The 14,197-nt window shown below is 39.1% G+C and overlaps 1 protein-coding gene across 1 annotated transcript; it reads right to left on the bottom strand.

Annotated features, from left to right (window-relative positions):
* Positions 1-168: 168 nt before the first annotated feature.
* LOC133805444 (ubiquitin carboxyl-terminal hydrolase 4) lies at positions 169-4,993 on the bottom strand. The gene is made up of 6 exons (XM_062243631.1): positions 4,588-4,993; positions 3,543-3,659; positions 2,902-3,000; positions 1,873-2,061; positions 1,471-1,652; positions 169-959 (listed from the first exon to the last, which is right to left on the bottom strand). The coding sequence occupies exons 1-6, from the start codon at positions 4,702-4,704 to the stop codon at positions 554-556; spliced, it is 1,110 nt and encodes a 369-aa protein (XP_062099615.1). The 5' UTR covers positions 4,705-4,993; the 3' UTR covers positions 169-553.
* Positions 4,994-14,197: the final 9,204 nt, after the last annotated feature.

The raw sequence follows: 14,197 nt of genomic DNA on the forward strand, positions 1-14,197 counted from the left end.
TTCTGAAAACGACAATCATAGCATTGCAAACATTTCAATGATTCAGCTAAAAAATATATTTCGATGATTACACATTCATTATAAATGACAACATTGTATTGGATTCTAACTGCATAAATGAATATATATTATTATTATTAATTATAATAAGATAGGTCCAGTGTAGCATTGCCTAAAAGTTTACTCTTCTCACTACTAGATATTAGTAATGAGCAAATTCCCAATTGCATTGCAATTCTAATGTTGTTCTCATCAAATACAAACTTGTCTATGTGAAGACCTCTCACACAACATGTACACTGCTCCTTTTCCTCTTATTATGAGAAAAGAAAAAAAAAAGTAATGCTTTCACCATCCGCTGTACATGTCACCTAAGTATACACTTTTGACAACCCATAACTCAATTGATATTTCACAGCTCTTTCCACAGGTTGAAAAGGGACGAAAAAAAAGGAAAAAAAGAGAAAGAGGAAACAAATTAGAATATGAAAAACACGAGTAAAGTGTGTCCAATAACTAAAATATCCTAACCCTCTTAAATTCAAATTCCTCTTTAGCTCTTAATGCTGGAGCCAAGGCTCTCGTAGAACAAGATGTACCCGTGATCTGTGTTACTTGAGTACTCCTGTGCTGATCCAAAGAATGTTTGCACAGCAGACTCATCTATCATCTCAACATTTTCGTCATCAAAAAATAACCAGTGGTTATGGCTCTTCACAAGACTGACATAGTGTCCGTGGTTTGGCCCACTCCCAACGTGCACAACAACAGCAAAAAGGGAGTACTCAGAGTCTGCATCTTCAACTGTGTTGCTCAGCTTCAGCTCAAGGGGGAAGACAACCCGATAAGACAGCTTCTTGTAGCGTCCAAGCTGTTCGATATATTTGAAACGCTTTAGATGGATTACCAAGATGTGAGGTGGCTTCTTTATCTTCATCCTCTTCTGTGCTTCTTGCAAACTGCACAGAGCAACAATCTCTACCAGTCATAATCAAAAACTAAAATAATATAAATTCATGAGACTAAGGTCAAATATACCTCAGATTTAAGGGAAAAAAAATATAAATTTGGGTTTGGAACTCGAATTTTGCTGAAGAATAAAATCGTGAGTAAAAATTCTAGAAAAGAAAGAGGAGTTTCTTTGAAGCCATGCTCTTTCTTATCTTTGTAAAAGTTCTCAATACAAAATTACTTCAAATTGAACTCTCATTTTTTTTTCTTAAAAAGAATTTTTTTTGTTTGAATCTAAACGATATAAAGTAAAATCCCTTGGAATGTGTTTTATTTCCCTTCTAAAATCCATGTTCCAAGCACAACCATAGTGGGATACTTTTTAATCACTTACACTAGAGAGACCTAAAACAAATCACTGATAAACAAGCTATCCCTAGAAATTTATGAAGACCCACAAGGTGAGCAAAAACCAGAAAACTATATCTGTAGCAGAAAGAGAGAGAGAGAGCCACCCACCTGCAGCACTTATCACAGAAAAATTTATCCTCAGCATTCAATGTCTCTGTAGAACTGAAGTTCTTCAAACAGCTGGTTATTGAACTGTTCTGTTCGATATCAAGGCTCAAGTCAAAAAAGGTCTCATCCCTTGCTGTCACTGTCTCACACCGCAAGCATCTTGTCTCGTTGGTGAGGATTCCCTGACTCAGGTAGCCATAAAAAACGTGAGATAATAATAATAATAATAATACTATGTAAAATCTGTGAAGCCTGCAGATACAAAAATAAGTGTAGAATGCACAACACAATTTACCTAATACACATGTACGCAATACAAGTACACAACATCGAATAAAGTTATGGTCGAACAGCATAAGATTTAGCATTACCAATAACATTTTATAAGATAAACCATTTTACCTGAAAATTTTTGTGCACCCAGGTGACTAATGGCTCTTTTTTAGTACCATTGACCATACCATTTCTTGGCCCATTGGCTACTGTATCAGGAGGAGATGAAGATTCTTGATCACTTTTTGCTGCTTGAGCCTCTTTTTCCAATATATCAACAAGCTCATTCAGCAAGAAATTCAAAAACTCATGGGCATCCTACAAAAACAAAAGACACGATAAAAGAAAATAGAGCGTTTTAAGTTTAAACAGTTACTTGAAAATAATAGTCCAAGTAATTCCACATATACTAAAAGCAAAATATGATTAACATTCTCTTGCACCATTGGTAATAACTTATTAAAAGATCAAGCAGGAGAAAGTCACACACTGACATGCAGAGGAAAATCAATATCCTTTTTTACTCGTACCCCTTGAGCAAGTAAATATTTAATCACCCTAAATATGATGAAACTTGAACATGCCAGACAATACTTGAAGTGTAAATAAAAAAATCCATATTCATCCTTAGCATTAATTTCCAAGAGTTAAACCACATTAAAAAGTAGACAGCCATAGCAACCGTCATAAGGCTATTTATTATTCAATCTTTCAATACGGAACAAAGCAGAATCAATATTATGTTCACTTTGCGTATTCAAGAATGTGGCCTCATGTCTCATGTCAATCTTTAAATCTTAAACTTAATAAAAAGATTACATCATTAGCGGCTGCAGATTATAAATTTTAATTCGGTGCCTTCAGCAGAGCCATTTGATTACTCATAAAATTGGCCTTTCACACACACAAAAATAAATAAAAACCAACGACCCTCTCACAACCAATGAAGCTAGCAAACAAATGTTGCAAATTTTCTCCAATTATCCTTCACCTACCAATGCAATTCACAAAATACCTAAAACCTCGTACACCTAATACGCCTCCCTTCAATTTTGGGAAAAATCCTTTAGTTGCATACCCAGTTTTCAGTTTTTGACAATTTTGGTTAATGGCTTTTGCAGAAAGAGCATTGTGGTGCTTTCATATTGAAACATATACCTGGTGCATGTAGCTACGGAAAAGTTCGTTTTGTTTTTTCAATCTCTGTACAAAGCGCTTAGGAGCAATGACCCCCGTTTTCTTCTTCTGCGAACTTATCTGGAAAAAGAAAGAAAGGAATAAATCATTTATTGATCTCTATACCAACTGGTAATTCATGACCCCAAAACAATATCAACAACATATATTAACTCAAACAACAACACTACTTCAGACACAAGCAACATCGTCTATTTTGAAAGGTTTTCAGGAGGGATATCATGAAAATTCTATTAGCATCATAGTGAATACTAGATAGTGTTCAGGCAAAAAAACAAAAACAGAAAGACCTACTCTAGAGTCCTTAGTTAATTGAGGTTGACTTACTTCTGGAAGCTTGTACATGGGGTGAGGTGAAAAAGAAAGAAAAGTAAAAAATATTAAATTGACATAGCTCATTGATAACGTGTAGAAAAACAAAGATGTTTACACAGCCAACTTGAGCAAAATCCATAAAAAATTACAGCACTAAAACAATGAACAAGAAAAACTGAGGCCAAAAACATAATTAGAACATGTAAATAATCCAAAACTTGTGGTATCTGAGTTGTGCTGATCAAGCTCATCTATTAGTGTGAAAACATTCCACCTTGAATCATTACCTGGCTAAACAAATCAGCTAAACACGTCAAGAGATTTTCTTCTGCATCCCCAATATTTTTGGAATTCGAATAGTATTCTAACAACTGTTCGCGGAATGGAACACAAAAATATAGTGCCTGAAGAAAAATAAGGAAAAAATATCAGGAAACATTTTTCAAATATAATCAGTCTCCACTGCGTGTTATTTAGCAGATACTACATATTATATCAACACAAATATCAAACCACAAGATTTTCTTCCCCATTTTTCATTTCTCCTTCCTTTTTTTAAAACTATTATTATGGTCAAGAAGACGATTCCAATTGTCCATTGTTCTCTAAAAAAATATCAACTGGAACTTTTTTTTTTTGGTCACACACACCCACCAAGTTTGTTCTTCACATATGATATACTTGGACTTAAATTTTCTAAATATAAATCAAACTCAAGCCCATTCTGTTCTTTTGATTCTTTTTTAGTTTCCTCTAGATAGCCAATGGAAAACAGAAAGAAAAGATACATAAATATACCATGATTTCTTTCTCTTATTCTCTACATTTGAAGCCAAATCAAACACACTGCTAGTATCGTAGGATAATGTGCTAAAATACATGTTGGCTCTTACGTTTGCCTTGCACAGCCACAGAAAACAACAAAATTTAGATAAGCATCCAGTCCTATTATGACACAATTGGAACAAAAATCTCTTTTCCCTTATTATACTTCAAGATAACTGAATCGAACAATAGTTTCAACACACTCTAAAAGGGGTTATATCTTAACCTCGACAGAGTAGCAGCAAAAAAAAAAACAAAGATTAAAAAATTAATAAAGAAATTAACTCATCCAGAACGAAATGAAAATATTAAATCCTATAATTCAAACGAATATGTAACCAAACCAAATTCACAAAACAAGAACAAGACTTTGGTCCTCTTACACGTCAAACTCGATTGTAACACAAGAATTCAATAAGGCTAAGAACAAAATCAAAGAAAACCAAGTCAAACCCAGTCATTCCAATCGAAAATCAAAATCGATGAAGCGAAAAATAAAAAACATACCTGCAAAACGCTATTACAGTAGCAAGTGTTGCCGAAATTCTCAAGACCGAAGTATCGCTCGCCTTCGGGAAATTGGTCGCCCAGAGCTTTCTCGAGTTTGGAACCCGCAGCACCCATTAGCGCAGGCCGAAAGGAGAAGTCAATCCAATCGCCGCCGAGTTAGATCCTCAAGGCCCCCTCCGATTCAACTAAGCGACTCGCACCATGGCACCGAACCGATTCACTTGGTGGTCTCCTGGAGTATCGTCTTCTGTGAGATTTTGTTGGTGTTCGAATTGTTAGGGTTTTGGGTCGGAAATGGAAGATTGGAAGATGACGAGGGTTTCGGTCGAGACAAAGCGGAAGGAAGGAAAGAAAGAAAGAGAGAGTAAGACGAAGAAAATGAAGCACAATATATTTTTATTTTTTTTTATTTTAATAATAAAATGAATGGAATGTGAGTGAATTAAATGAAATTTTAAAATAAATAAGTTGGATTTTATTTAATTAATAATAAAAAAATAAATTTAGTGATGGAGATATAGAGCTGCAATCACGTGTGCCGAACTGTAAATGGGATAGAGTGAGCTGTAATTTTGTTGATGAAGGAAAAGAAAGTTAAAAACAGGGGACACTTTGACTTGGGCTTTCCTTATAAGCCAAGCCCACTCTCTTTTTATTTCTTAAATTATAGTGGAAATTATATTTGGGAAAATTACACGCATCACCGCATGTGGCAAAAAAATTTGAAATATATGGTATGTTATATTTATGCCGTTTCATATTTCAAATATATGGTATTTTTTTATTTGCGGCATATGGCAGTGCAAGAGGTGGTTAGTGACTGTGGTACCTATATCCTATTAATATATAATTTTGAACTAACATATATATACACATGCTTTTTTTCACCGTACTTATATCCTATTAATATATAATTTTGAACTAACATATTTTTTTTTGTCAAATCAACTTTATTTTTAAATATTATATATCAAATCACTTTAATATTTTTAATCAAATTAATACAATTTTGATATTATATTATATTTTAATTATATTAATTCTTATAATACAAATATTACAATTTTCATATTATATATTTTTAAAAAAATCTCAATACTTTAATTTTTTTTTTGTCTTTTTCTCTTCAGTCATTAGTTCATAGATACTTTTGGTATGATAATAATAATAATAATTACAAATAAATTTATTTTACTTATAAATATTTAAAATATAATTATTAATATTAAATAAATATTATACTTTATTAGTATAATACTTACATAAAATATTATATATTTAATCAATATAATCTATTTCTTTATTAATTGTTACAATTTAAATATATATATATATGTTACTTGTTTAATATAATTTAACATTTTTGTATATACTAATTATAATATTCTTTTAGTTACAAACTTAGTTTTATATATTTTTGTTACAAATATGTTAACTAAATTTACAACTTACTTTTTGAAAATATTAGTCACAAATATAATTTTTTTAGTTATAAAATTAGTTATGTAAACCATTGTTACAAAATTAAAAAAAATTAGCAAGGAATTATTCTATAAATGTTGTCTACAAAAATATAAAACTTGAGTTACAAATCTGTAAAACTTGGTTATATATTTATAAATATTGTTTACAAAAATGTTTTTATGTAACTGGTTTACGCATCTGTAAAAGTATGTTACAGGTTTGTAATATGTAAATTCATAGTTGTCGTTGTCTGTAAAAGCTTGTTACATGTTTGTAACATGTAAGTTCTTATTTAGCATTTCTCTATCATGTTGTTTAGGGTTGCTCAAGATCCAAACCAATCCAATTACCCCGAATTAATCCAATAATAAAAAATTGGATATTCAATTACAATTGGATTTGATTGGATTTGTAAATTTAGTCTTTCTCTATCATGATGTTTAATGGACTTAATGTTGTAAACTTAATATTTAAATGACTATAATGTGACAATTGTAAGGACTTAAATTGGTATTATTACTCCATAGTGTATAGTATTTTGTATGTTTTTTGTTTTGCTTGTTAATTTGTTTAATATCAACATTTAGGTTCAAAGATAAAAAAATAAAATTAAAAATAAATTGACCCAATCCAATTACAAATGGATTTGATTAGATTTGTAGGCCAAAACGGATTGGATTGGATTGGATGATGATTTCCAACATCCAACATTTAATTGAATTGGATTGATTAGTGGTAAAAATGTTGAGCATCCCTAATGTTGTTTGTAAAAATTTGTTACAAATTTATTGCTATATTTTAAAATAAATTTAGGATTATGACCTTTCAACAATATGGTTTTTTCAAGTGTAAACTTTGATTACAATTTTGCAAGTTTACAAATAAGTAATTCAAAACTTATTTGAAGATGTTAATATATATATATATATATATGTTGTCCATGATAATATTTGTAATGGTTTTATATAAATTTGGAGTGTGATATTCATCATGTAATGGGATGGGTAATATGGATATCTGGGTAAATGTTGATAATAATGGGTTGTGGGTTATATAATAGGCATAGATTACCGTAATATTGTAATTAGTTTAAAATACCGTATTTTTAGAATTTTTTTCCAAATTTGTCGTATATGTGTTAATTGCCCATTATATTTTATATGGACTTTTTATTGAAGTTTTAAAAAGTATGGCTTTTTTTTCAACATAAATTTTTTATGGCTTTTTATACTTTTTTATCAATTTTATGGTTTTTTTTCCCCATATTTTTGTCAAAATTTCTGATTATGCCATATCTTTATCACCATTAAACTTTTTTTTCAAGTAGAATGATAGTTTTGTAATTTCATTTTATTTAATTTTTTTAACTTTTCTATACTACGTTTTTCATGAAAAAAAACTTACATTTTCAGTTATTATAAAGGGTAGATTTTATATTTTTATATTATTTTATTTTAACTTTTTTATATTACTTTTTTATATTATTTTAGGTGCCATCAAACCAACTAAATAAGCATGAAGCAAGAATTGTCATTGGTATTTTAAAATTATTTTAAAAAATATCTTGAAAACTTCATCCTGCCCTCTAAAATCAACCAGTTCTCATAATGATTTTCCTTTCCTGTCCATGAGATTTTTATTAGTTCTGACAAAATATTGGTTATTTTTCTCAAGAGCCTCATCAATGGTGCAAAACTACAAAATTTAGGGAAAAAGTTTACTGAATGATACATTTTGTCTTAGTATTATAAACGATGGGGACCACCCTTTTGGGTTTTTTGGTAGGTTGATAATGAGGTTCTATTATGTATCTTAGCCAACTCCTATTCTTGGGTCCTACTCTAAGATTGTGTTAGCCAAACACTTAGGGTAAGCAAACAATCCCTTTGACTTTCACATTCTGTAATGTCTATCGAATTTCTTTAATTCCACTCCACACAAATGATTTGATATACTACTCATTCTTAACAATCACAATATATTTACTTATCTTTTTTGCACTGTTAATTTACTGGAATGAAATTTCCCCATTACTAGAATTCTTTGACTCCTAAGTCAAAATTTGAATTAGAATTCTTTTTATATAACTAATTTTATATTAAATTTTTCTTTGGTTGTTTTGCAATTTTTTTTTTGCGATATGAATTGTGTTTATTATTATTTTTATTTATTATAAACATTTTTTTCTTATTTTTATATTGTACGTTTCTCTTTTTCAAATCCCGGGTGTTTACCGAGTTTTTCGGAAACGAATAACTAACGGAATAATAAAAAGATAAGAACTGTAGAAATGCTGAAATGTAACTAAACAAACAGTGTTTTTACGTGGTTCAGGCGTTAACAAGCCCTAGTCCACGAGTCGATGTTATTATACTTGGAAAAGGTTACAGTAAGATGGCTGGTGCACAAGAACTTCACACACTCACAGTGTTTCTCTCGGGTTCTCTTGAAGAAGATGAAGCTAGAGAGATTTTAGTAGAGTTTTTGCTATATGATTTGTTCGTCCCTCTTCTTGTAAAATGAAGGGGTCTTTATAGCTAGGGTTTTGGATTAGGGTTTTTCTCTACGTACATGAGTCTTAATTACACCAGCCATAAATAGGGATACAATTACTGTAGTAGCATGGTTACAAGACTCTATGCGGGTATATTTACGTGAAAGTATGGGGAACACACAAAGTCAGCCGTCTTTTCCAAGTTGTCAGCGGAACAGTAGGCGAAAAGGTACCCTTAGGCGTGCTGGGATGTGTGCGGCTTTGACCTGACGGGCGTGTCAGGCGGGATCCTGTGTCAGGCGGATATCATTCCAAATATGCCTCCTCCAGGACTCGACCGTTTGGCTTTGTTCCGTGCGAGGCACGGAACTGCTTCCGCGGAGACCACTCGAAGAGCTTCTCCTGGAAGGAGCTTCCCCGAAGGATACCCCTTGGGGAGTCCGGGAGAGTTAACGAGTTTCCGTATTGTGTTTGCTTGGAAGAGTAATCCGGACACCAAGCGGGAGAGGCGAAGCCTTTCTGTTCATCCGCGAGCTCTGGTCACCTATCGTGAAAGACATCGATAATTCTGCTTCCCCGAGGTCATCAATCTAAACGCTATCCGGAAATTTGGATAACATTTACCCCCCAAGGTCACGGAGCTTTGAGGGATCCGGGAGCTTGTACAATCGGTTTCTTAGATTAGGCGAGGGGGCACCTTCTGTGTTCCCGGAAGGGTTCCTTTTTCCCGCCTGAGTGTTAGTATGAAAAAGAAAGGGAATTTCTTCTGTTTGAGATCAAGTACTCAAGTGCGGCAAGGACCACGTGTCATTCTGGGAATGGTTCTGCGACCAAGACGTGTGCGTGAGGCGACTGGTTGAGTATGCGTGCGTCAGTCATCTGACTAATGATTTGACGGTTTTTAATGGTACTCCGGGCCCGAGGTGGTGTAATGATGGGAAATAAATACTTTATTCCCATCCGAGGAGTCATAAATAGGATCGTCGCTTCCTCTCCAGCCATTGGATCTGATGCACACGGAATGGGAAGATCGGGACCGTCCACTTGAGGAATTCGAAACGGCCTCTTCCCTGCTATAAAAACGAGGGAAAGGACCTTTCTTCCTCTTTACGCTTTCAGATTCTCCATCTTTAGGATTTTCAGATTTCCAAACCTTCGAACTCTCAGGCTTCCCAGCTTATGTTCCCCCGAACTTGCCATTTCTTTTGGTAAGTATCTGGAAACTTTTCTTTTTGATTTGGCAGTGGGTTTATTCCCCGAAGTTCCTGGTTTGAATCGCCGTTCGTCTTTGCAGCTTTTACTTCTCGCGATCGTGCTGTGCAGTGATCCAGTTACTCTTTCAACCTCCAACTACCCGAATATCAGTAAGTATTTCTACTTTGCTCTTTCCTCCCAAACCTTAGGTTGTTGGTAGTTGTTAGAGTAGAGGTTTCTGCCATTATTGCTTATGTGCATGTGTGAATAGGGCTTTGGTAGGCATGTGATTGATTGTGAGTCGATAAGTAGCCTTTTCTGCATGCTTTGGCGATTTGCGTGTGGAAAGTCGTCCCTTGTTTTGCTGTTTTAGGGCATAAGCATGAACGCCTTTAGGGTGTCTTTCTCTGGGAACACACTTCTTTTGGTGGGCTTAGGCTCGGGGTCTGAGCCTGGTTCCTTGTTGCCCTTCGGGTGGCATGGTGCCAATCCTTCGGTAAGCTCGGTGGGAGCCTCTCCAAGCAGTTTTCGGGGAGGGTCTCCCCGACGCCTTTGATACCACTAGGGTATGACAAGGGTGCTGACTGCTTAGAGTGTTTTCTTCTTTCTTTTCTTTTGTCCAGTGACGAACATCTCAAAGGAACAACTCCTTGCTGCGGGGGAGGCTGATTCTGCCCAAGAGAAGGGCTCTCCTGTCGCTGGTGGAAAGGGGAAAGGAAAGGCGAAAGTGGTCGCGGCTAGCCCACCAACCTCCAATAGTTCCATCTGGGAGATGGACCAAAAACCGAACCTTTTCAGGAATTATGGCATGCTGGAGCTGTATTCCTCTGAGGCAGGCCTGAAGAACATCCCAGGTCTGATGTGGCACCGTCTGTCGGTGCTGGGCGAGTCAGCTAGCCAGAGTCACGAGGGCTTTGGTGCCTGGAGCTGGGCACACATAGTGTGTGGGGCGCACTTGCCCCTAAGGAGTTACTTCGCCAATTTCTGTGTGAAGGCGGGGATTGCCCCCTTCCAGTTAATTCCTCCCAGCTACAAGCTCTTAGCAGGGTGGTTCATCTTTTGCAAGTCCCGGAGACTGGAAGCTCCTACCCCGGAGGAGGTGCTGTACTTTTACGGGTTGAAGTCTCAGCCTATGAGGGGTCATTCAGACAAGGTGGGGTTTTACAGGCTAGAAAGGCACCCGGACGTGATGTGCCCCACTTGTCATACCGCGAGGGTTCCAGACCTCCGGGAATACTGGTTCCTGACGACTGGCTTCCCGCTGAAGAGGGTGCCAGCCCTATCTTTGGACTTCAAAATCCCTGGTAAGCGCTCCTTCCTCTCCTTTTCTACTTTGTTTCTTTGCGCTTGATTTGCCTTTTGGGAGGATCTCTAACGCTTGTATTTGATTTTCGCAGAAGTCGTTCCGCGGACACCTCGCTGCGCGGAGATGATAAGGAGGTCCAAGTTCTACGAAGGGCTTTCTGAGGAAGAGTTGAAAGTGGAGGGACTTGTGACCTCCGAATCGTTGAGGGAGTATGGGCTACTTGCCTCCTTCCAAAACATCGAGCCAGTGAGTGGCAGGGGGCAAACTCAGGTGTCAGCTGATATCTGGGAGCAGATTGCCCTGGAGCTGTCTAAGGTGATCACCCAAGCAGCTCGGGAGGAAAATACTCTATCTCCTAGTTGGGCGAAGAGGTTCCCCGACCCCCAGCCGGAGGAAGAGGAGATCAAGGCTCGCCACGCCGCGGCTTACCCTAACGAAGGGGCTCCGGGGGCTAGTACTTCCGGGAGAGGTAAGACTAGTTTTCGATTGATCCACACCCCCAGCCTGTCTGAGGTTTCCCGGACCTCTCAGATGGGGTTTGATCCCCGTTTCCTTAGGCTAGATCCGCGTAGGATACCTTTCGACAGGTATTGCGATAGGGTAGATGAGCTCCTCTGGTGTCTGAGTGACGGTAGTCTGCCAGAAGGTGTCATCATGGTTGACCCTTCTTCTCTCAGCATGTCATTCCCGGACTTCAAGGAGTACGGGAGCTTCCTGGAGCAGGAAGCGATGTTTTGTTTTGCTCGGGGAAGGCCATCCACGTTTCTCGTGCATGGTCGTCCCTTTCAAACTTTTCTTTTTCTTGTTTCTTGTTCCCTGCTGGCGGGCTTGCTTGTGCTTTTATGTTGTTGATTGTCTTGTCTTCCGCTTATCTTCTTTCTCATTGCTTGTTGGTTCGTTAACCTTGCTTTGTACGTTTCTTGCAGAGTATCCCGAAGCCAAGATGTTGGGGAGGGTTACTTTGCTTATTAAGAAGGCTGCCACCAGCCAAGACCCGTCCACGGGGAAAGGACGGAAGACCAAGGCTGGTAGGGGAGGTAAGGCTGCCTCCCCCAAGAAGACAAGTGGCGAGGCGCAAGCGTCTCTGAGGGTAGAGAAGTCCCCTGCTGACGGGCCTTCTGAGACTATGATGGTCTCGAGTAGCAGCAGCGACGGGGAAGGGCTTGTGTTCCCCGTGAGGACAACTGGGGTGAGCAAGCGTCCCGGAGAAGATGCTGAGGGCGCTAAGAACAAACGCCTTAGACACTCTTCTCCCGGTCGAAGGCAACAACAACAGCAACGACAGCAACCACACCTACAACAACAGCAGCAACAGGAACAAGAGAGACAATCACCAACGCCGCAGCAGCAGCAACAACAACATCCAAACCAGCAGCAGCAACAAGGGCAATTACTTCTGCTGCCGCAGCAGCAAAAGCAACAGACTGGGGCCTTAATACCCCGGCTGCCTCCTCCTCCAGCCCAAAGGGGGTCCACCCTTCCGGGGTCTCCGTCTTCTCAGACAACCAATCTTCCCCTGCCTGGCCTGAAGTTCCACTTTCCGCGGAAGCCAACCAGTTTCCCCGCTGCTCTCCTGGAGGGTGTAAGACGGGGCGATAGTTTTTTGAAGAGGCGGTTAGAGGCGGAGAAGGCCGTTACTCAGGGAAGGGCAGATAACTTGTCTGCCGTGAAGAGAGCTGAGCTGGCCGAGGGGGTGAGATCTCTTCACCCGGCCGGAGCGGTTCTGGATGGTCCAGCCTTGGAGAAGAGGCTGGTGCCTAGGCTCGGACGTGCATTGGCGCCGTTCGGAGCTGAGATGATGGAGGACATGGCCCTGAGCTTATGCGAGCTCAATTCTGAGAAATGGGCCATCAGTAGCAGCAAGGATCCGCTGTTGCTGACACACGCTGTGAAGCAGCAACTGTCCGGGGTAAGCCTTCAGTTGTTATTTTTTGGGATCACCTGTCTTTTGGTCCGACTTTAGCTCATTATGTTGTCTTTCCTTGCAGGCCTCTATGATCGCGGAACGCTCGTTCCGGGAGGTTGGTGCAGCTCTGGTTCAGCTGGAGGAGAGCCAACTGGCTCGCCAGGCCTTGGAGGCGGAGAAACAGAAACTGACCCAACAGGCCTTGGGGGCTTCGGAGAAGATTGATCAGGCCCGGCGCACGGCTGAAGAAGAGGCGGAGAAGAAATATCTTGCCAAATATCAAGAGTACCGGGCCAAGGCAGAGAATGAGTTTAGACAGCGGTCGGATGGGATGAAGGCCGAAAACTCCAAGCTCCGGGAAGAGCTGTCCCAAGCCAAGGTGGAGAATGATACCCTGGAAGCCCGCTTGCAATCAAAAAACGATCTCCTCCTTAAGCGGCAAGAGGAATATTCCACTCTTCAGAGTAAGCTGCACGAGGAGGAGCAACTCCATAAGAGGAGCAGGGATCTCGTGTCTATGCTGCAGTTGGGGCTCGCCGAGAAGGATAAAGAGATCGGGGCCTTGCAATTCACTGCCAGGGGGCATGTGACCGAGAAGCAATCCGTGCTGAACCAAAATAGGGAGCAGCGCAAGGAGATTGATTCTCTTAAGGGGGAGCGGGATGCCTCCAAGGCCGAAATGGAAAAATTGAGGGCCCAACTAACTGTCGCGGAAGCACAGCTGGCAACCTCCGAGGCGGAGCGCTTGAAGGAGAAGGAGGATGCTGAGGTGATACTGAACAGGACGATTAATATATCGCATGTGGTCCTCATGCATCAACTCTGGAAAGTGAACCCGGAGGTATTAGGCTATCTGGGAGATGATGCCGAAGCCATGAGGGAGAAGCTACTCGTGTGGGATCAGGGCCCAGAGGCGTACGTCCAAACTTACAACATTGACGAACGTGCTGAAGCTCCTGAGGCGGGAGATCCCGGAGAGGCGGGGACCTCTGAACCTTCTCATGACCAAGTTCCTCCTTCCAATGAGCCGACTCCGCCAGCCTCCGTTGAAACCGATGCCCCCGAAGCTGCGGTCGTGGAAGCTGTAGTTACCCCCAATGCTTGAAGGGGTTTTATCTTTAATTATTTTTCATTTTGAGTTTTTCATTGCGGACATTTTTGCCATAATCATAGCATTCTCCTTTCTTTTCTGCCGAGTTCTTTATTTATCTTTGCGCTTAGGGTAGACATTTATACGGTAGAA

This window comes from Humulus lupulus, chromosome 1 (assembly GCF_963169125.1).
Source record: "Humulus lupulus chromosome 1, drHumLupu1.1, whole genome shotgun sequence".
In the NCBI taxonomy this organism is placed as follows: domain Eukaryota; kingdom Viridiplantae; phylum Streptophyta; class Magnoliopsida; order Rosales; family Cannabaceae; genus Humulus; species Humulus lupulus.

Excerpts from the sequence above, each read along its gene's own strand:
- LOC133805444 (XM_062243631.1), bottom strand. The coding sequence starts at position 4,704 with ATGGGTGCTGCGGGTTCCAAACTCGAGAAAGCTCTGGGCGACCAATTT. Across the intron at positions 2,062-2,901 it reads TCCGTAGCTACATGCACCAG|GATGCCCATGAGTTTTTGAA; the intron begins GTATATGTTTCA and ends TTGTTTTTGTAG. Across the intron at positions 960-1,470 it reads TTCTGTGATAAGTGCTGCAG|TTTGCAAGAAGCACAGAAGA; the intron begins GTGGGTGGCTCT and ends TGCTCTGTGCAG.